Source organism: Berghia stephanieae, chromosome 6 (genome assembly GCF_034508935.2).
Source record: "Berghia stephanieae isolate SIO BIC M18660-M18661 chromosome 6, UCSD_Bste_1.3, whole genome shotgun sequence".
In the NCBI taxonomy this organism is placed as follows: Eukaryota; Metazoa; Mollusca; class Gastropoda; order Nudibranchia; family Aeolidiidae; genus Berghia; species Berghia stephanieae.
In genome coordinates, this window is record NC_088365.1 from 32,335,352 (window position 1) to 32,356,948 (window position 21,597).

Here is a 21,597-nt window from a genome sequence, read left to right on the forward strand (position 1 = left end):
TTGTCTCTACTCTTCACTGACTAGGATTTCAAAGTAAAACGAAGAACATGCTTCAACGAATAATTGAGTAAACAATTGGAGACTCGTGAAACCACATAGGATGAGAACAGGGATATAGGGCGCATTGTTGCTAGACATAAGGCAAATTCTTGGCAATCGTGTGAATATAAAATATTCCAGAGTGTTTATTCGTCCGTAAGTACATATTTTCAAGCAATGCGTTGTCTACTGATAAATTGAATGGTCAAAGTGGCTTCAGATGTCATTTGTTAAATTACTTGGGCCTTTGATGATTATCTCCATCTTGGCGTGTTAAAAATTTGGGCCTCATAGTTTGATTTTTAAAAAGTTAGTTTTGACCCGATGATTTATATATCAAGTTTAAATCTGAGACGTTCCCCTTAATCTTTTCAAGTCAAGAATGAAAATGTAGAATTTAATGTTAATTTTAAAATTTTAGAATGACATCGATTGCTCAAAAGTTACAGTTGTCTGAAAATACTGTTGCATTACATTTGTCCATCAGTTTCGCGAAGTCTCAGCTTTGAGAGTTTTTGTCAAGGTGAAGGTCATTTTAATAGGTCGATATTTGAAGTTGAGTTTTCTTACCAACATTTTTTAAAAGGTGTTGTTTTTTCAGAGTACGCAGAATGGATTCAAACTTTCTTTTTCTTTTCCCCTGATAACCGATTAATCGATTGTTTTTTCTAGAACCATCTAGAGATGTAACCGTCCTCATGAGCTTCACTAATTATGATGAGCAAAAGGTTAGCATCAGAGCAAAAGATAATGCATTCACCCGTAAGATCGACTCAATTTTTAATTGCGACTCCACTTTGTTAACGTATAATTGAGATAAGTGAATTATATGATATACAAACCACTCGACGAAATTTCGCAGATTGTTCGGGTTAACAAATTAATCAATGGATAACATCTCCAACGCTAATGTTACGAAGAAGATATGGAATTGTTTGAAATGAGCTTTTGACCTTTGCGTCTACTGTGATGACAGTCATTTATTACGTCGTTTACTGACAATGCACATTTTCTCATTTTGGCCAGAAAACGTATAATTCTAACATCGATGGATGAAAATGATCATCAACTTGATACAAAGTCCCAAGAGAAAGATGCTTTGAACTTTTATAGGTCACTTTAATCGACTGATATTTGAATCTTAAATTTTCTGAAATATGAAAAAAAAGTGTTTTGTCGGTGTGAGGCCGTGTAATGTTTTGTCTTCGGTGACATTTCACATTTTACTTTAACTGTGCAACAGTTCGGCAATATTTGCTCGAATGTTTGTATAACTGTTCCATTGATACAAATTGACTTTATAAAGGTTAAGATGATACAAATGTTTTTGTCTTTTTTTTTCTTTTTTTTTATTAAGATAAGGGTTTCCAGTTTCGAAAAATCCGTAATATATTATAATAATTCGATCTTAACCCTTTGACGGTGGTGGTTGGGGGGATGGGGGTTAATTTTTTTAAACTCTTAAAGGATGAGACCGAAGGGCTAGAACTCAGCTGGTCGCTGTTTTGGAAAGGCAAGGGGGTGACTGAATTTTGTTTAAATCATATTTCTCATGTCATCTGTTTATTATCTGTAAATGAAGGCAGCACTCAACGTGTCCAAATTTTCTCGTGTCTAAGGTATTTTGAAAAGTCAGTTGTCATCGTCATTTATGAAGTGAACGTTTTCTGGCCAGAATGATAAATGTTTTTGTCACTGTCTTGCAGAATATTAAGCCTGCGTCTTATCGAAAGTTCGAAGCCCGGGTCACATATTATTATTTTGGCCACTGTTACAGTGGAATCCTGATAAAATCAACACCGCCGGAACAGAAAGATCGGTTGACTTTAAGCAGGGTTTACTTTATCCATTATCAGAGAAACACATTTCGATAAAGAAACAACAAATTTGGGACTATCAAGAGGTGTTGACTTAAAGCAGAAGATTACTTAAAGACTTTTTATGTTGTTGACTTTATGCAGATTCCATTGTGCCCTGGTAATAATGGTAAGAAATAATGTTAGGTTAGAATAAAATTGAATTCCGTCTTTTAGAGGTTAATATCTGTTTAGGAGGACGTGGGTGGGGGCAGTCCAATTTGAACCCGTCTCTGTTTCCCGTGCGAGTTTATAGTTTCCCTTTTTAAAAAGAAATCGAAATAACAAAATTAATTTAATTAGTGCTTGTTTTCGGTTTTAAAAAAACGCTCTCGTCAAATATCAATATTAAGTCTTACTGGGTAAAAATTTGAACTTGAGCTGTCTAAATCCCGAAAAAGAGAAAAATACTGAGGTAGTATTTCAGTGTATAAATAGAGACCAAATTATGGTGTGAACTTTTCAGGTTTCCCTTTTATCACATACGGAACCTTTATAATGCTTTTTTTTTTTTTACTTTCTTTTGGATTCATGGCCTTTGGCTGCTTATTAGCGTCGTTTAGGACTTGATTAGGGCATTTAGCGGTCACGGTCAAACAGGCCCATCATATGAGATATTACAAAAATCCTTCTAGGTCAATAAATATCACACGTTGTCGTAAACTGACAAAACGCCTTTTTTATTTTGACCATAAAGCTTATAAATTCATTAATTTTATATCGATATATTGAGATGACCCTTCCTAACTTGTCAAATTGTCTTAAGCTAAACTTTCCAGTTTTCTCAGGTTAAAGACTTTTGGCATGTTTGGGGTTCTTTGAAATACGTTGATATATGAAGTTAATTTCTCTGGCTAAAATTGGAAAAACAAAAACTTGTCAATTTACAGCAGCATACTGCGAATTCAACATGATATCTGCAGTACTTTGACCAAATAAATAAATAAATAAATAAATAAATAAATAAATAAATTAATATAATAAAAATTAATTAAATTAATTGGAGGCCAGAAAACTCGTTCGTCAAAATATCGATCGATTAAATCGACCCTAATTTTGTCAAATAATAATCAAACCTGGCACTTTAAGGAGGTCTTCAAGGAAATCCCAGCTTTGACAGTCACATCAATCGATCGACATTTGAAGGACGAGTTTTCTTGCCCAAAATTTTATAAACGTGTTTTTTCAGAGTATGACAAATCTGATGTAATACTATGATGATTAATTAAATCGGTTGCAACAGGCCCACTTTAAAATTGTACCAAATTTGATAATGGTGTGAACTCTATCTAGTTTGTCCTAATTTAATCCTTTAGCAGCGCGCCTGTTTTTTTTTTTTTTTGGTATTTTTTTTTTGTTTGTTTTTTTTATTTTTTTTGTTGTTGTTTTTTTGTTTTTTGTTTTGTTTTGTTTTGTGTTTTTTTTTTTTGGTGTTTGTTTCTTTTTGTGTGTGTTTGTTTCTTTTTGTTTTTTATTTCACGACTTTTCCCCATTATTTGCGACTCATCGTCTCATAGTGATTTTGTGTCGAGGTGACCTGAATGCTAAAACTCTAACTGGTTGTTATATGTATATGATATATATATAGTAATTGAAGTCTCTATTTACATAAATCATGATCACACTCCCGAGCAAGATCATTGTCTCACGCATGATATTCATTTTGTACCTGGCCCACTGTAATTTGGCACCAAGAAACCAACAAAAAACAAAAATAAATAGATAAATAAATAATAATAATAATATAACACCACCCATGCACATACACCCCCACACACAAAAACAAAAACAGGAAAATGTTTGTAAGCTGGGATGTAGGGGAGGTTGGGGGGGGGGGGGGGGGGGGGGGGGGGTGAGTGGGCCGTGAAGGTCTGAATTAACGCTCATTGCCAGATTCATTTGGCATGAAGACCGGATATTTGAATTGGATGTAAACGATCTGGATGATGGCGAGTGTTGCAAGCTTCGGGTATTCCCGATAACAAATACGGGTATTATTCGTGGGCATTATGCACACGTCCATTGTTGATCATGGCTTCGTGTTCAATTAGCACCGATTATTGGGTTCAATTGACTGGAACTTTAGCTTATTTCTTTTTTTTTTTTTTCAATCACATTTGCGGGCAGTTATGAAGGTTATTGTTGTTGATATAGGGAACTATGATATGCGACCCATCGTCTCAAAACGGTTATGTCAGGATGATTAAAAACAATGAATAGTGAATCTACTATTAATCAGGCAACTGTCGTACTTTGGAAAGAAGTCCCAGGCTCGAGAGTTTTTGCCATGTTGAGGGTCATTTAAATCAATCGATATTTGAAGGACGAGTTTTCTGGCCAAATTTTTAAATACCTACATGGTTTTTTGTTTTCCAGATTACGGCAGTTAACTGGTCAAAATGATAAGAAATACGATTTTTGGGTCTTTTGCAATGCCAGAAATGTTATGCATTCTTTACCAGAAAGTGTAGACCTAGAAATTAACGCCAAGTTTCATACATGTCGCGAGAAATTCGATCTCCAACACCTTAAAAAAACCACATCAAAACTTGAGCTTTTATATAGCGCGTTATCCACTAAACGTAATCAAAAGCGCTTTACAAAGGGCCCCAAGCCAACAGCGACACTTAACATTCAAGGACGAGACATGACAACGCTGTTAAAGGCCAGTTGAGAGAATGTGAGTAAATTAAGGCTAAGGACTGCGCCGGTCGGATTGAACCCAGGACCTTCCATCCGATTCGAAGGCGAGTGTCACCCGACTAGACCACATAGCCGCACCAGTTCATCTCGACATAATACCATTTCAAGACGACGGATCACATATTACTAATATTATACTGTGCGTGCTAGGCTGACCGAACACATTTTTTCTCATTTTATTTTGGCGAGAAAAGCTGCACCACGTAATATATCGATCAGTTGAGGTGACTTCCAACTTGTTCAGAAAGTCAATATTACGGCCTGTTCTAAATAGGTCTTAGGTTTAGGTGTGGCTATGCGGTCATGTAGTGTGACACTCGCCTTCAGATCGGGAAGTCCAGGGTTCGAATCACAATCTGAACGGCGCATCGTTAAGTCCTTGGAAAAGGCTATTAATTTACTTACATTCTCTCACTGTCCTCAAATGTAAGACGAGTATCTAGCCTTTTACATCAAAGTCTCTTTCAGAAATTTAAAAAAAAATTGCAATATCGCCTAATAGGCGTCATGTCTCGTCCTACATGTTAAGTATTACTGTTATCTAGGGACTCTTTGTAAAGGGCTTTGAATACGTTTAGCTTACATTTCGCTATATAAAGTATGCTTCGACTTTGAAAGGCTCTTTTGACAAATTGAGTTTCATTTTAATCTTTGACATAATATGAAGTAAATTTGATCTGGTAAGAATGAAAAAAACAACAACGTTGTTTTGTCATTGTACAACGATATTATGAAGGGGAGTCGGTGGGCGGGCGAAGAGGTGTAAATATAGTCAGGGATTGGTGATAATCATTGTTTTGTTAGTGTCACTGATGTAGCTGACGATAATAATAGTAATGGATGATGAATATAATAGTAATGCTGCTGATGATGATGATGGTGATGGTGATGATATTGATAACATTGACTTTGGCTGTCCCTCTTCGATTATACATACTTAGCACCTATACTCTCTCTCTCTCTCTCTCTCTCTCTCTCTCTCTCTCTCTCTCTCTCTCTCTCTCTCTCTCTCTCTCTCTCTCTCTCTCTCTCTCTCTCTCTCTCTCTCTCTCTCTCTCTCTCTCTTGTACTTTGAAAAGCAATTGGAAATTTTGCTCCACATCAGCCGTTGCGCCAGAATAAAAGAAGCACAATTAAATCATTAAATTGCTTGATATAGGATGTCTACTCGCCTAAATGATATCAAATTATCTCATTAGTCATTGTTTTAGATAAATGTGATTTTTTTCCCCTCCCATTTCAGTTGTTTTCCCAATTGACTCAATACGCATTGGAATTTCTTCTTGAACCAAGCAAGGTAAGAAATGCTTGGACGCATTTTTATCCCATTTTGGCCCAAAAATTTTTATTTCAAATATTGATGACTCTTAACTTGTCAAAAAGATTCAAACCTGAGATTCAAAGAATTGTCAGATTTGATCCTATTTTTTAATATTTTTTTGGGACAAGTTGAATGTCATTTTAATCAATGGATATTGAAATGAGTTAGTTCTATGCAGTGTATGCCCAAATCCAGTTTGACCTCCAACTGAGACAGCATCGAAATGCCGTGGATCTGTTGCGGTTTTTTTTTTTCTCCAGTGTCTCAGCAATCACAACTTAGGGCAAATCCACACCGGAGACTGACTCCGACGACCCGGCACTGCCGTCCTCTGTCGTCTTCCTGATAAATACGTCGGGCACAGACAAAGTACTAAGAATAAAGAGAAGAGCCGCTAGAGTTACGCATATCATTAGAATTTGGTTCCTTATATTTTGCTAGAGAAATCAATGAAGAATTAAGCATGGAATTACCTGGAAAATGTGCTACATAAATGTAGCTCAACGACTCCGGGATGATTTGATGACAAACATTTAATTTATAGCTAATTATATGATACTTGAGTTTGGTTTGTTTTTTATTTCTTTTTGGAGGGTTTAAACAAATTTGTTTTGGTATTTTTGTTTGTTTGTTTTGTTTTGTTTTTTGTTTTTTTCCGGGCATTGGATAACGACGTCTAGTGTCTTTTTTGTGAAAACAACGCAAACAAACAAACAACAAAAAATCAAATCAAAAGTAAAAACAAAGACTAAATTCTCATATTCTGATAACTTAAACTTTGAAGTCATCGTGATATGAAATATGTTTGGGGGTCTCGATAGCTCAGTTGTTAGAGCACTCGCTTCACACGGAAAGGGACCGAAATCGATCCCAGGTGCAGTTAGTCTCTCTCTCTCTCTCTCTCTCTCTGTTTCCCCCCCCGCTGTCTCCCAGTGTTTGAAGAGGTAAAGTTCGAGATCGGCGAAAAGTATTTGCGTAACTATGTCCACTTGAATGCATCGCAGCGATTTCGTGAGGCATGCTTAGCTACAGATAATGGTGACAGATTAGAGCGAAGAGAATGGAAAGAACACCAAAACAGTGGTGAGAAATAGAGACGACATGGAGTAGATGACACACCGATAGAAGCATGATCACTATAACAAACAGTATTGACTAAACCTCAGGGCTGAAATCAAGGAAAGCCACAGGGAACATAGAGAGAGTAAAGCTGATATAGAGAATGATAAAAGGAACGAGATATAAAAAAAAAAATAAGTTAGCTCAAGATAGAGAGCGGGATGGAAACTTTGTGGTCTATAGATAGTGTGCGCTTGGCTAAGAAGCTCACAACACTGCCATCCGGAAGTGTAACGGACCAACACACAAAACTATGTGTAACCTTGATCGTTTATAGTCTGGTTAATACAGTTTAGTGAGAATTACTCATAAACGCAGATGGCAAAAAGCAATAATAAAGACCTGAGTCACGCCAACTTCAAACTATCTATACGCTGACCCATGTGAAAAAGGCAATGATGATGATCTATCCTAAGGATGCAGTCAAATGCTATTGTCGGTCCACGATCCATGGGCTTAATGGCTCTGCAGGACTAATAAGAAAAAAGCATTCAAAAAAGCGGTTTGAGATGGTGGGTCATAATAAATGTGAATTTTATTGTTTGTCTGTGTGTGTTGTTGTTTTTTCTATTCTAGTCATCTCGGCTTATGTCCCAGTTGGAAACGTTTGCTGCTGACAATGGTGTCGGAGCTGGAGGTCTCAAGAATGTCTTCAAAAGTCTTTTAGCTTTGCCAAATGGTAAGCTTTCGTTGATGTGAATCCCCCACCAATCGTCATCATCATCATCATCGTCGTCGTCGTCGTCGTCGTCGTTATCATCATCATCATCATTATCATCACCATCAGCAGCATGAATGCTTTTATCATTGTTTATTATAGAATGAGGGTAGAAATAGTTCCTCGCTCTAACGTCAAAAAGTGAGTGATACATGTTAAAAGTAAAATGAAAATTATGTATAATGTATAAGTCAGATGCTGGGGATTTCCCTATCAGCTGGTAAATATCCTAAGTTATCGGCATAAAGTTGTAGAGACATAAAATCCATATTGCCTTTGTCTATGCCAATTCCAAAGAGTCCAACAATTCAGTTACAGCCAATTTCTTTCACGAACTTAAAACTCCAAAAGTTTTGCTTGGTTTTTTTTAAAGGGAGGGGGAGGCATAATAATTCCGTTACAAAATAGTAATGAAATTTATAAATTTGTATAACTTTTGACTGTTGTAACTTTTTTTTTTCTTTAATTTTGAAATGAACTATTTCCAAAGTTCGGGTTTTATTCGATGATCAAAAGAAAATAATAACAGAACTTCATAAATCCATGACTCAATTTTATAACATAATACCCTTCCCCATATATCTTGTACTTATATATTAAGTTAACAAATAAGTCTTGACCTCAAGGTGTCAAGCGTGCATGCGGTATTAAAAATATCTTTAAAAAAAAAGATATATAACTAAACTGAAATCATCTGACTGGTGGAATGGAAGATTTCCTGCATTTTGTATTCCGACCATTGGTCCCATTGGCACTCATACGTTCATTCAGCGGTTGGGAATTCATCCGGAATTCCAGAATGCAAGAATCCTTTATGATTACACTTTACTTTACCCCTCAATTGCCAATTTTGCTAAGATGTCGAGACAACTTCATATTGTACTATTGCTTCCAAATCAAAATTCCATGGTCTTTTTTACTTTAATCTAGCTAGTCAGTTCGATTAGAAAGATGATGCAATGAAATGTTTCCTTTTTTTCCTCTCTATCTGTTGCCTTTTGACACAATTATTATATTATAGTCATGATATTTACAGATTTCCTTTTTGCTTCGGCGCATTGATTTTACTTGTATTTACTCATACATATCTTAAAATGTTTATGTATTGTACATAAACAACAAGTTTAGCAATTCGTTTTTTTTCTCAGTAAAACTTGATTTTCTAATATTTATATATAATTATGAAGATTATGCCTCACCTCATGTCAGCTTTCACAATACATACCATCACGACTTTTCTCTACAGCCGCTCTCAAGAAAAGCCTTAGTCCGTCTCAGCTCTATGATGATCTTGTCAGTCTTGGTGAGTCTTTTAAAAATTATTTTCTTTTAATATTTTTATCATAATTTTTATTTTGCCATTGCTCTCAACAATAATTTTACATGTGCTTTATATTATTTCATAAATGGCGCCAAAGGGGTATCAATGTACAACATACAGTATAAAAGGAGCTATCATGTAATACATTAGTTATACGGTCATTATTGTTATTGATGCCCCTGTAGTTGTTGCTGCTGGTGGCGGCGTGATGGGGGTGGTTATTGGATGTTGATGGTTATAAATGTGGTGGTGGTGGTGTGATGATGGTGATGATGATGATGGTGGTGGTGATGATGATGATGATGATGATGACGACGACGACGATGATGATGATGACGACGACGATGATTATGAGTTAATCATAATCCACTCTTTCCAGGCTTATCAGAGGACAAAGCTAAGGGCCTGAGTGACCAATTCGAGGCCAACCTTGGGGCCCTATCTAGAGGGGCTTTGGGTCAAACTTTGATGGTGAACCAGCTCGTTGATATTGAATGGAAATTTGGAGGTAATACTCTCACTGTCTCTTTTCATTTTTTTTCTCTTTCCCACCACATTATCTATCTATCTATCTATCTATCTATATATATATATATATATATATATAATATATATATATATATATATATATATATATATATATATATATATATATATATATTTATTGAATCGTGTTTGATACAAATATGGTACGAAAATTGCTCGACATGTAGTAATGGAGCGAATTATTTTTAAAAAAAATATTTACCACAATGTTTGAGACAGTCTACATTAATGTTTCAGGCTTAATTCGCCATCGTCAGGACTGAGTTGTTTTGGTGACTGTTGTTGTTTGTTGAAGTGGTTCCGGTTTGCAGTTAATTAACAAGAACTTCCGGCGATGTGGACACGTACCGTACATCTCACTTTTCGTATTGAGTGTGGCTTCATGAGGGTGTTTGATTATAGTATATTACTACTACAACCACCACAACCACATCGTCATCACGACCACTACTACTACAACCACCACCATATCATGACCATTACCACTACTACTACAACCACCACTACCACCATATCATTACCATTACCACTACTACTACAACCACCAACATCGTCATCACTACCACTACTACTGCAACCACCACTACCACAATATCATCACCATTACAACTACTACTACAACCACCACAACCACATCATCATCACTACCACTACTACTACAACCACCACCACATCATCATCACTATCACTACTACTACAACTACAACCACCACCACATTATCATCACTACCACTACTACTACTGCAACCACCACCACCATATCATCATCATTGAAATATTTTTTTTTTAATTGAGCTTTATATAGTGCAATATCTACTAAATGTGCTCAAAGCGCTTTACAAGGGGTCCCTGGTCAACATTTAACATGTAGGACGGGACATGACGCCTGTTAGGCGATATTACAATTTTTCGGACAAAGACAACTCTATTAACGGCCAGGTACTCATTTTACACCTGAGTACGGTGAGAGAATGTGAGTAAAGAGCCTTTTCCAAGGACGTAACTATGCGCCAAGCGCGAGGCTCGAACCCAGGACCTTCCAATCCGAAAGCGAGTGTCATACCACTAGACCACAAAGCTGCATCATTACCACTACTACTACAAACACCACCACCACATCATCATCACGACCACTACTACTACAACCACCACCACCATATCATTACCATTACCACTCCTACTACAACTACAACCACCACCACATCATCATCACTACCACTACTACTACAACTACAATCATCACCACCACCACATCATCATCACTATTACTACTACAACTACAACCACCACCAACACCACATCACCTCACTAACACCAGTACTATAATCACTACCATTAGGTTTTGGAGCTTTACTTCATTTGAAATAAGGAAACTTCGGAATTGTATTTGGCATTGTGTTTATATATCATAATATAATTCTAATCAGTTATCTATTTAGAACTAGATACTATACAATATGTATGCCAAATACCACCCCAATTCCCCTTTCTTGTGTGCGGGAATTCCTCTTTTGGCATTGAAATTGAGTATGAGAGAGTCATCACTACACACATAAACAACAGAAACAATTTAAAAACATGACTATGACACGCAACCACTCACACACGAGGCTATACTATTTGTCCCTTTCTCTATATAGAACAGGACAAGACAAACAATAGCTTGACTCTCGCTACACTTCGCATTGATGTTTGTCGTCACACGAGTTCAACTCTCGGTCGACCTGTCAATATTCCTTTTTGCCTCGGACATAATCATTAATAGAATGTTGTGTGGTTTTGACCGTGAAGAAAACCTTAAGAAGTCACATTTATATCATTTTAGAGAGATCGTTTTGAATAATTTTGAGTTAAACGAGCGAGCAGCAACTTGTTTTCATGAACGGCCGATCAGCGCTTGTTTACTATAGTAACGCGATTCCCAGCCAACGTCTCAATGGCGGATATTTTTCTCATCGAGGCCGCTGGTTGGTTAGCCAATAAGAGCACCGTACGGTTTCCATTGGGTAAATTCCTTGATATATATATATATATATATATATATATATATATATATAGACCTATATATATATATATAGACCTATATATATATATAGACCTATATATATATATATAGACCTATATATATATAATATATATAGACCTATATATATATATAGACCTATATATATATATATAGACCTATATATATATATATAGACCTATATATATATATATATATATATATATATATATATATATATATATATATCTATATATATATATATATAAAATATAAATTGTATCACTCACTCATATGTGGCCAAAACATATGTTTCTGTGGCTTTCGTCCACGTCTTCAGTTGGCATAATGCCCGCAGAAAAAATGTATTCCCTTTGAGATTGGTGTAAACATCTCAGAGGTAATACATTTTTTCAGCGGACATTATGCCAACTGAAGACGTGGACGAAAGCCACAGAAACATATGTTTTGGCCACATATAAGTGAGTGATACAATTTATATTTTATATTAGCTCTAACCACCATTATCGAGCACTTTCGTACCTACGAGTACCCACCAACACTCATATATATATATATATATATATATATATATATATATATATATATATATATATATATATATATATATAATGTAAATTTTCACTCACATTTTTTGCCGAGACGACTCGTTTCTGTGTTTTTCACACTTCTTCAGTCGGCATAATCCATTTTGTCATGTCCTTTAGTTTGGAGTTTTCTACGGACATGACAAAATGGATTATGCCGACTGAAGAAATTACATTATTCCTTATGCTTTTGTCCTTTTAAAAATTTTACTTTTAAATATTATGCTTTTGTATTTTCTTCATTGATTATAATCCTACTTTCAATGCTCTTGTACTAGTATTTGCTATATCCAGACGTAAAATAATATGTTTATTGCATTATTGTTTTTTTTAACCTGATTCTTAAATCTTATTAATCCTGTCATGCTCTTTTTTTTTTTTTGGTATTTCAGTGACTGCATCAAGTAGTGAACTTGATAAAGTTGGAAACACTTTCCTACAGGTGAGAATCGAAAATCATTACAGTCGTCGGTCAGCCCCTATCAGATGTGTATCTCTGTTGAACGCTTTGATGATTTATTTTATTTTCAGAATAGACCCAAAAGGAACATTTTTGTTGTATTTTCATGAAGGAGTGTTTGTGTATGTGTGTGTGTGAGAGAGAGAGAGAGAGAGAGAGAGAGAGAGAGAGAGAGAGATAGAGAGAGAGAGAGAGGGAGAGAGAGAGAGAGAATGGGGGGGGGGGAAGAAGTGAGTGGGTAAAGGGAGGGAGATGATAGAGATGCGGGTAGGAGGAAATAGCAATATAACTATAGACTATAAAAATAAAAGGCTTAAAATAATAGTGCAAATCTTTTTTTTTATATAGAAAGAGCGGTAAATATTAGATATGTTGGTAGATAGTGGCCTGGCGCGATTAAACACACACACACACACACACATACAGACACACACACACACAAGCACAACGTTTAAATTAATTCTGTATTTCTATTTCTGCAGCTCAAGTTGGTCATCAATACAGGAAATGGCACAAAGAACGTTTTCTTAGGTAAGAGTTGGTTTTTAAAAAACATTTTTGAAATCTTGCAATTGAGGAATTGACTGATATATAAAAAAATCACTTGTATAAATCTATTGAAAGGCTAACTTTGATCATGTATGGAATTTTTATTGAAATCACATTGGATAATAGATTTTAGATTGCAAGATCATTATAAAATTTAGCCTTTTTTTCATGCTGATTTTAGTGTAATAGCTTATGATAACAATCAAGAAATGAAGTGAGAAGAAAAGTGCGCTCTTTAGAGTGAACCTCTCGTGGCTAGGCGAAGGTGCCGTAACAGTCTGGTCATGGGTTAGACTCTCATCGCTGCAAAAGTTTTTACTTTCTATTGTCTTCTGGCACCTTTCTTCTCACTTTATTTCTTGTTTTCATCAACACGAGTGCCTGCTCCAGGCACTTTTCTGGGTCATCTTCTACAAGGAAAAGCGCAACCACTAAGTTTATATATAAAAAAACAAACAAAAGCACTTTGTTGTAACCCTTTAGATTTATGTCACACCTCCGCCTGTGAATGGGATTTATCAAAGTCAATTGTTTGCCACGTTTTAATACTAATTTTTGTTTCCGGTTTCAGAACTCACCCTCCCACAGTTCTATTCTTTCTTGCACGAAATGGAAAAGGCCAAGTCTAGTTTAGAGTATTTATCCTAATGGCTAGAAAAACCTTAATTTTTAAATATATATTTTAGTCATGTTATTAGATACGACGTCGATGTCGTTTAATGTTGCCCAAAAATATAATTGATAAAATAAATTAATTAATTAATTAAATTAAAAACAGATGAATTTATATTATGCTACAATATTCCTGTTAGTTTGGATTTGTTGTTTGTTATTATTATAATGCATGGTATTTGATTTGAATCAGTCTGAATTCGGTACTGTGTAAAGTTGGGTCTAAATTATAGCTCTATTAAACACACATGTCATCCAGTCAAGATATTCAGCCCTCCAGATGTTGAACAGCTCAAAGCTCAAGTTTTGAAAGTTTTAGACATCCGAAATAAAATGTGAAATATTACGGTGGAATTCTACAGAGCTCTGTATCAAAAAATTGTGACATGCATTTGCAACCGCATTGCCACGTATCCAATGGCTATTACTATTATCTATTGAAGAAGTATCTATATATATGTAACACACAGTTGCATTTAAGAGTGAATGTGATAATTACTTTTAAATGTTTTGTCAAAACACATACACACATATGATTATATATAAGTAATGTGTGTGCGTGTGTATGTGAGATAGAGAAGGGGGGAGAGAGAGAAAAAGACATATATATATATATATATATATATATATATATATATATATATATATATATATATAAGAGAGAGAGAGAGAGAGAGAGAGAGAGAGAGAGAGAGAGAGAGAGAGAGAGAGAGAGAGAGAGAGTGTGTGTGTGTGTGTGTTAATTTGCAAACCGGCCGCTATTTCTTTTCAATGTTTTGAAGAATATATGCAGGAAATCTGTGGAATAAATAAATGTAAAACACTGTTTTACTTGACACCTTTTTGTTAATTGTATTAATGTTTAATAATTATTTGTTCGCTCGTAAATCTAGAAAAACGAATCCATGCTTCAGAAAATAAGAGCCATAGGAAAATATTTAAAAGTTCCAAATTCTGATTATTTTGACTTACAACACAATTTTATTCATCTAGTTTATTTCGACATAACAATAGATTGACTGAATAGAGGGATAGAGATAGCAAAGGTGTAGAGCGACGCCAGTAGAACCCACTGGCTGAGGAGGCCTAGGAAGGGACAATTATAGTTTTAGAACAAATGGATGTCAAGTTCGTCAGCACAAGAGTGAGAAGTACTTGGCAAAAGACAACAAATCAAAAACTACAATCAAAATAAATAACAAACTTGAAAAATAAATGTAAATTTCTTCAATTTTATTCAACGTATGCTGTTTATAAATTGAAAAGATTATCAATGTATATTTTGATTGGCATGAATCCTGTTTTCATTAGAACTTGCATGAGATAAATGTCAGAAATGTCAAAAGGTAACATTTTCAATAGAGGAAATAATGTAACAATGCATTGTAATCAATTGCTGTTTGCATTTATAGGTTACAGCACTTAAAATAAAAAGTTGGTGAAAAGATTCACATCTCAGTAACAAGCATAGAAGAAAAAATTAAGTCAAAGGGAATATGTTCATTAAAGATCAGAAGAAGGTCCATGGGCAATTTATCCTTGTATTGTAGCTGGTCTGAAATCATCAAAAGTCTCACAATGACACTGCCACAGGAAAACCACAAGAAGGTGTACACTCAAATGGTTACAAAAGAACATAAAGAAAGAACCTATCACTGACAAAATATTTAATGAAGAGATTATCTAAAGGAAAAAAAATCATCTCTCAAAAATTAAATCCATCTTGATAGTTCACCTTTCAGTTTCAGAAAAATACTCTGGATGTGGCCCAGGTGAAACCATACAGTCATACAGTCTCCTTCAGAACATAGATGCAAGGCCGTATGGAGAGGAAAATGATTTTTGTTTGTTTGTTGAAAATGCCCTTTATCCACCCCAGAGGAAAATTTGGCTTTAGGTTTCATCTCAAAAAAAGATAACCTAGGCAGGTGTCAGCCTCAGTGCGAGACGCAATATGAACTATAAGAGCTTAACTTTTTTGCTCTAGGAAAAAATGAGATGCCAATAGCAGGGCTCAGGGCTCTCTCTGGATGTAATGGGGAACAGAAGAGATAGTAAAGTGCTGTGGACTGGTGAAAAATTAATTAGCCCCTGGAAGACCACCTTTGTAATGAGAACTGTTCACCTTCTTGATTTACAAACAGGAACAACAAACAGGAGTGTGACATCAGCAGTATTTTATTAATAGGACGGTTAAGACACAGGCAAGTTAGAAGCCTATTCAGCCACTGTAATTATTTGGGCTACTGTATAATAACACCCCAAAGGCATAAATAAATTAGGTACCGTGAAGTTAATTACAAATTTAAAGCAATAAAGAGACAGTTGACATCAATGATTTAGCGAAAGTAATAAAATATTTTGGGCAAAAAGAGAGAAAATACATAATCTTAATTTATTTGTGTTGTAATAAATATACAAATTAAGATTATATATTTTCTCTCTTATTGCTCAAAATAATCTGATTCTATCAAAACATCTAGTATGTCTTCTCTCTTGACCAATTTTATTTGACTAATTCATGAGATTAAGAATGCATGAAACTGGTCAATTTCTTTCTAAAATCCAGTCAGAATAATAAAAAATAATCTGTCGTTTAATCAAGTAGACACATATTTAAGGATGAAATCGTATAGGTCAGATCTCAATTTAGTTTGGATGATTTATGGTACATGGAGTCACATCAATGCCTTGGAGAAGAGTATAGAGTATGGCCAACAGTTTCGAGTTCAATGTTCTTTTTGTTTGTTTTTAAAGGTTTTGCGGCGCTTTCAATAGGTAATATCAACGCCAGTAAAAAGGAAGAAAATGGGATATACAAAGGGGAACTGGGAACAAATATGGAACAGATGTAGATTCCAAAATCATACCATCAATGTTCTTAGTTTGAGATCACCTATAAGTCTCATCCAGACACCAGCCCAGGATCCAACTAAGATGAATACACTTAATTGCTTACATAAACATTCAAAATAACAAATATAACAATACATAACAGAGAGATGGTTGACAAGGAAAAAAATATAATCTCACAATAACTATACATTTGACTGTTTCCCTCCCCGCCAAGGACTCCAGTCAGGGCCAGGACAAAACTGAGTGATCTCATTCCAAGACAAAGACAGAAAGCAAATTGGAAAACAGATATAAGCGGATAGAAGAAACAGCAAATGCCACCCTGCCCACTATGGGCGGCCAGGAATCCCACCCAGGAGTTCAATGCCTTTATCTGTCATCGTGGTTTTTCGCGGCCGCAATGGCAAATTTGCGGCCGCAAAATTCGCACTTTTCCGCAATTTACCGCAAATTTTACAAATTTCATGAAAAATCTAAATTTTTCACCATTATTTAACCCGAGTGGTTTTTTTAAAGTGGCGAATTTCCGAAAGTCAGCATCGTCCCTTTCTTTCATTTTCTCATAGCTCCTGGTCTGTTTAAACTGCTACTGGAAGCTGCCCAGTCTGGTTTTTAAACTGCCATACTACTAACAACAGACGTTACATTGCAATTAAAAGGAGTTTTTCTACTTTCACTTTCACCTTAGTGACGAGTGACGCTATTATTGTTATCTTCAATTGGTTTCGCTACCGGCGTTCTTTTCTCTTACATCTACTTGTTGATTACAAACTCGCTATGGACAAGTTCCTTGGTTTAGACATGAAGAAGGCAAAATGTGCTCGCCATGTCACTGCACACCAGCGACACTCAGAATACAGCCAGTGGACCCACGTCAGTGGTTCAAAGCTATTCTGCACACCATGCAACAAGGTTATTGACCACTTACGAAAGTCTTCTGTGGATAGCCACCGCAATTCCGCAGACCATAAAACAAAAGAAGAAAGAATGAAGAGGTCACATGCCACTGACGTGGATGAGAGTGAAGCGGTGAAGAAGCAGAGGACATTGGATTCTGTTTTGAAGAAACCGTCTACAGTTTCAACGCAAGGTGAGTGGTGCACCCTTTCCCTCTAAATGAGTACTTAGTTTTGGGTGGATATTGCTCTATAAATCTATACAATTACAACTATATAAAAGATGAGGGTATTATTATTACTATTATTATTATTATTATTATTATTATTATTATTATTATTATTATTATTATTATTATTATTATTATCATTGTTGTTCTTTTTATTATTACTTTGTGGTATAGTGAAAAGACACTCGCTTTAGGATCGGAAGGACCTGGGTTCGAGCCTCGCTCAGTGCATAGTTGAGTCCTTGGAGAAGGCTCTTTACTCACATTCTCTCATGAAATGGAGGTGTAAAATGAGTACCTGGCCGTTAACAGCGTTGTCTCTGTCCGAAAAAAATTGTAATATCCCCTAACAGGCTTCATGTCCCATCCTACCTGTTAAATGTTGCTGTTGGCCACGGACCCCTTGTAAAGTGCTTTGAGCACGTTTAGTGGATATTGCGCCATATAAAGCTTATTTTTTTTAAGCTATTCATATTAACAAACTATTTTTTAAATTTCTTTCTTTCAGCAAGAAATGATATCTGCAATGAAGTTGTTTCAATGTTTGCTGCAGCAAACATTCCCTTATCGAAGGTTGACCACCCAGCAGTCAGAAACTTCTTGCAGACAAGAGTTGAAAACGGTGGTGCCATTCCACAAGCTCATCAGCTGCAGGAATGCTACTTAAAGAGGGAGTTCACCAACAAAAAAGAAGTGGTGTATAAGAAAGTTATAAACAAGCCTGTGGCCATCATCTGTGATGAAATGTCTGATGATGTTGGAAGGTGGGTTTTGTTTTTTGTTTTTGACTGACAATGTTTGTAGAAACTAAAGCGAAAGAGTAATTTATATATAGGAGTAGGAGGCAGGTGAATACACACACACACACACACTCACGCACAATCATATATATATATATATATATATATATATATATATATATATATATATATATATATATATATATATAATATATATATATATATATGTGTGTGTGTGTGTGTGTGGTATATATATATATATATATATATATATAATATATATATATATATATATATATATATATATATATATATACCACACACACACACACACACACACATATATATATATATATATATATATATATATATATATATATATATATATATATATATGGGCGTACTACACAACACAACATACACAGTGATCAGTTCGAATCCTTAGTTTGAATTCTATAATTAAATGCTGAGAGCAATTATGATATCACTTTTGCATCCTTCCCTATATGTTATTTTGTGTTTTCTCTTATTTGTATCGCCTATCTTTTCAGGTTTGTCCTCAATGTCTTAGCTGCACCACTGGAACCCTTGAGCGCTGATGTGGACAAAGTCCAAAGTTACCTCTTGGACACAAGATTTTTGTCTGTCACAAACCACACAACCGTTGCGACGGCCATAATTGAATGCTTAGTCTCCACTGGCATCAAGTTTACTGACGTCGTCACCGTAAACACAGACAATGCAGCATACATGAGGAAGGCTTTCAATGATGTATTGAAAGGGCTCATGCCAAATGCTACGCATATCACATGCATGGCTCATATCATGAGCCTAGTGGGTGATGCCTTCAGAAAGCCCTTCAATCGCACCAACAAATTCGTCAAAGCTGCAAATGCGATATTTTGGAACGCCAATGCCAGAAAGGCAAGATATCTGCGATTCCTGACACCACTCGTCAAATCTCCAAAGATGCCTCCAAACCCAATCGCTACACGGTGAGATTTTGAGAATTTTCCTTTCTTGGTCATGATTCATCTGGGTCTTTAAAAAAACTTTTTTCACCTAAAGGTGACACATTGTTAATATTGGATATTGACAAATAGGAGGGTCAGTCATTCTTATTACCTAATTTGATATGTTAGTAAACATATTTAGTAGTATCATGTTACAGTTATAGTAATCTGCTCCCTTTTTTTTGTTGAAAAGATGAGCTTTAATTAAGTATCTGACTGGGAAAGTGCTTGCTATGGCTTAATAGAATTGATTATTCCATTATGTTATCTTTTTAGATTGTCATCATTTTTTTATTTCAAAGTTAGTTTGCTTTAACCATTGATATAAGAAAATGCACTAGAATTTTTAAAAATAAATATTGGAAGCTATCTTGCACAATTATTTCGGGGTAAAGTAAGAGGGTCATAGTCAACCATTAAAGTCAATGCCTAACATTAGTCCTCACTAGGTCAAGTCATATGATGATGGTAAATTCAACAGACTATACTATAAGGCCAAAAACTGATAGATTAAGTAGGTATAATGTTATCTTCTTTTCAAATAAAAATTCAATTTAACAAATGAATTAAAAATGCATCATTTCTTTTACTTCCTTTTCAAAATCCAGATGGAATTGTTGGTTTGAAGCGGTCTCATACCATGAGAAAAATTTGCAGCACTTTGCCACATTCATTGTGAAGGAAATGGAGCACTGTGGGCGCACGGCTCCAGAGTCGTTAGTCTACTTGAATGATATCCTCTGCTCGGTGTCGGAGCGCCAGTTAATTCAAGCAGAGATGAGCTTTATAATCCAGCAGTCTCAGTCCATCGTTGTAGCTACTGATGTATTCCAAAGCCAACGTCCAATCGCCATGACAGTAAATATTCATTTTCTCCTCCTACCTTTAAATCTTATTTTATAAGATTAAGAGCAGGTATCATTATTAATGAAACGATTCCATCTTTGTTGAAACTCTGCCTTTGGACACAACATTATAGTTGAATGTCTTTGACTAGAGCAAGAAAAGAATTACAAACAAAAATACTTTCTTATGTTTTTTAATCCTTGCCTTATTCTTATTTCTATTTTCACCAGGCGTGGTCAAAGCTCATGGAAATTAAGGACCAGTTTTCATCTTGCCATGTGACCCTACAAGATGTAGAAAGACACTGTCCGCATGACCTGGACCAACATCTCAAGCTTCAGCTCCAGGATAGTTTTTGTCAAGCTTTCTCTTTGGCCAATGAAAAGCTTGAGAAATATTCATCGACGGAAGGCCAACCAGGGATGGAATTATTGAAGGAGATACCTTTCTTCAATCCTTGCAATTTAGTGTTCATTGCTGACTCTGATATTGATTCTTTGACCATTCCTGGTATTCATGAAGTACCTCGTGTAGAAGTACTTCGATATAAAGAGTCTCTTGGTCCAAGAGCAGTGTCGGCATCTGGAGGCATTCCACTTGATCTGACTGTTTTTTGGAACAGTGTTAGCTCAGATGTTCCCCATCTTGCTACGCTGGCAAAGAGATACATATACACCTGCCTTAATTCTGCTGATGCTGAGAGGTCCTTCTCCATTTATAATCTTGTATTTTCAGACAGGAGAAGGCGGCTCAACGAAGCAAACTTAAAGGCTTTGGTGTTCCTTTATTATAACAGTTTTATTTCCTATGAATATCTTGTTTAATTAAATTTTGATACCTCTCTTTGCAGGTTTTTCGTACTTTTGTTTTGATATAAGATTAAGATTGATGTTTTAAATCATTTTTCATTCTGATCTGCACCTGAGTGACTTTTGTGTGCATCTTCAGATCATTGTAGTATTTGGGGTCCCCGGGAACGAAAAAAAGTTATCCGATTAGTTAACAAAATTTGCAAAATATGGCAATTTTTACGGCAAAATGTGGCAAATTTTTCTATTTTTTGTGGCAAAATTGTCATTTTTTTGTGGCAAAATTTGGCAAA

The 21,597-nt window shown here is 35.4% G+C and overlaps 2 protein-coding genes across 2 annotated transcripts in view; both read left to right on the forward strand.

Annotated features, from left to right (window-relative positions):
- The window catches only part of LOC144974884 (COMM domain-containing protein 7-like), a 68,950-nt gene extending 54,200 nt beyond the window's left edge, over nucleotides 1–14,750 (forward strand). Inside the window, exons 2-8 of the mRNA XM_078918339.1 lie at nucleotides 5,842–5,895; nucleotides 7,615–7,717; nucleotides 9,003–9,059; nucleotides 9,457–9,585; nucleotides 12,626–12,675; nucleotides 13,176–13,224; nucleotides 13,814–14,750. Of these exons, the coding sequence (XP_078774465.1) occupies nucleotides 5,842–5,895; nucleotides 7,615–7,717; nucleotides 9,003–9,059; nucleotides 9,457–9,585; nucleotides 12,626–12,675; nucleotides 13,176–13,224; nucleotides 13,814–13,890 (519 nt within the window). The 3' untranslated portion in view covers nucleotides 13,891–14,750. The remainder of the gene's footprint in view (nucleotides 1–5,841; nucleotides 5,896–7,614; nucleotides 7,718–9,002; nucleotides 9,060–9,456; nucleotides 9,586–12,625; nucleotides 12,676–13,175; nucleotides 13,225–13,813) is intronic.
- A 2,606-nt stretch (nucleotides 14,751–17,356) lies between these two features.
- Nucleotides 17,357–21,467, forward strand: LOC144974880 (uncharacterized). Its single transcript, XM_078918332.1, has 5 exons — nucleotides 17,357–17,860; nucleotides 18,405–18,660; nucleotides 19,188–19,631; nucleotides 20,258–20,507; nucleotides 20,726–21,467. Exons 1-5 carry the CDS (start codon nucleotides 17,548–17,550, stop codon nucleotides 21,317–21,319), a joined length of 1,857 nt encoding a protein of 618 aa, XP_078774458.1. The 5' UTR covers nucleotides 17,357–17,547; the 3' UTR covers nucleotides 21,320–21,467.
- The last annotated feature ends 130 nt before the right edge of the window (nucleotides 21,468–21,597 follow it).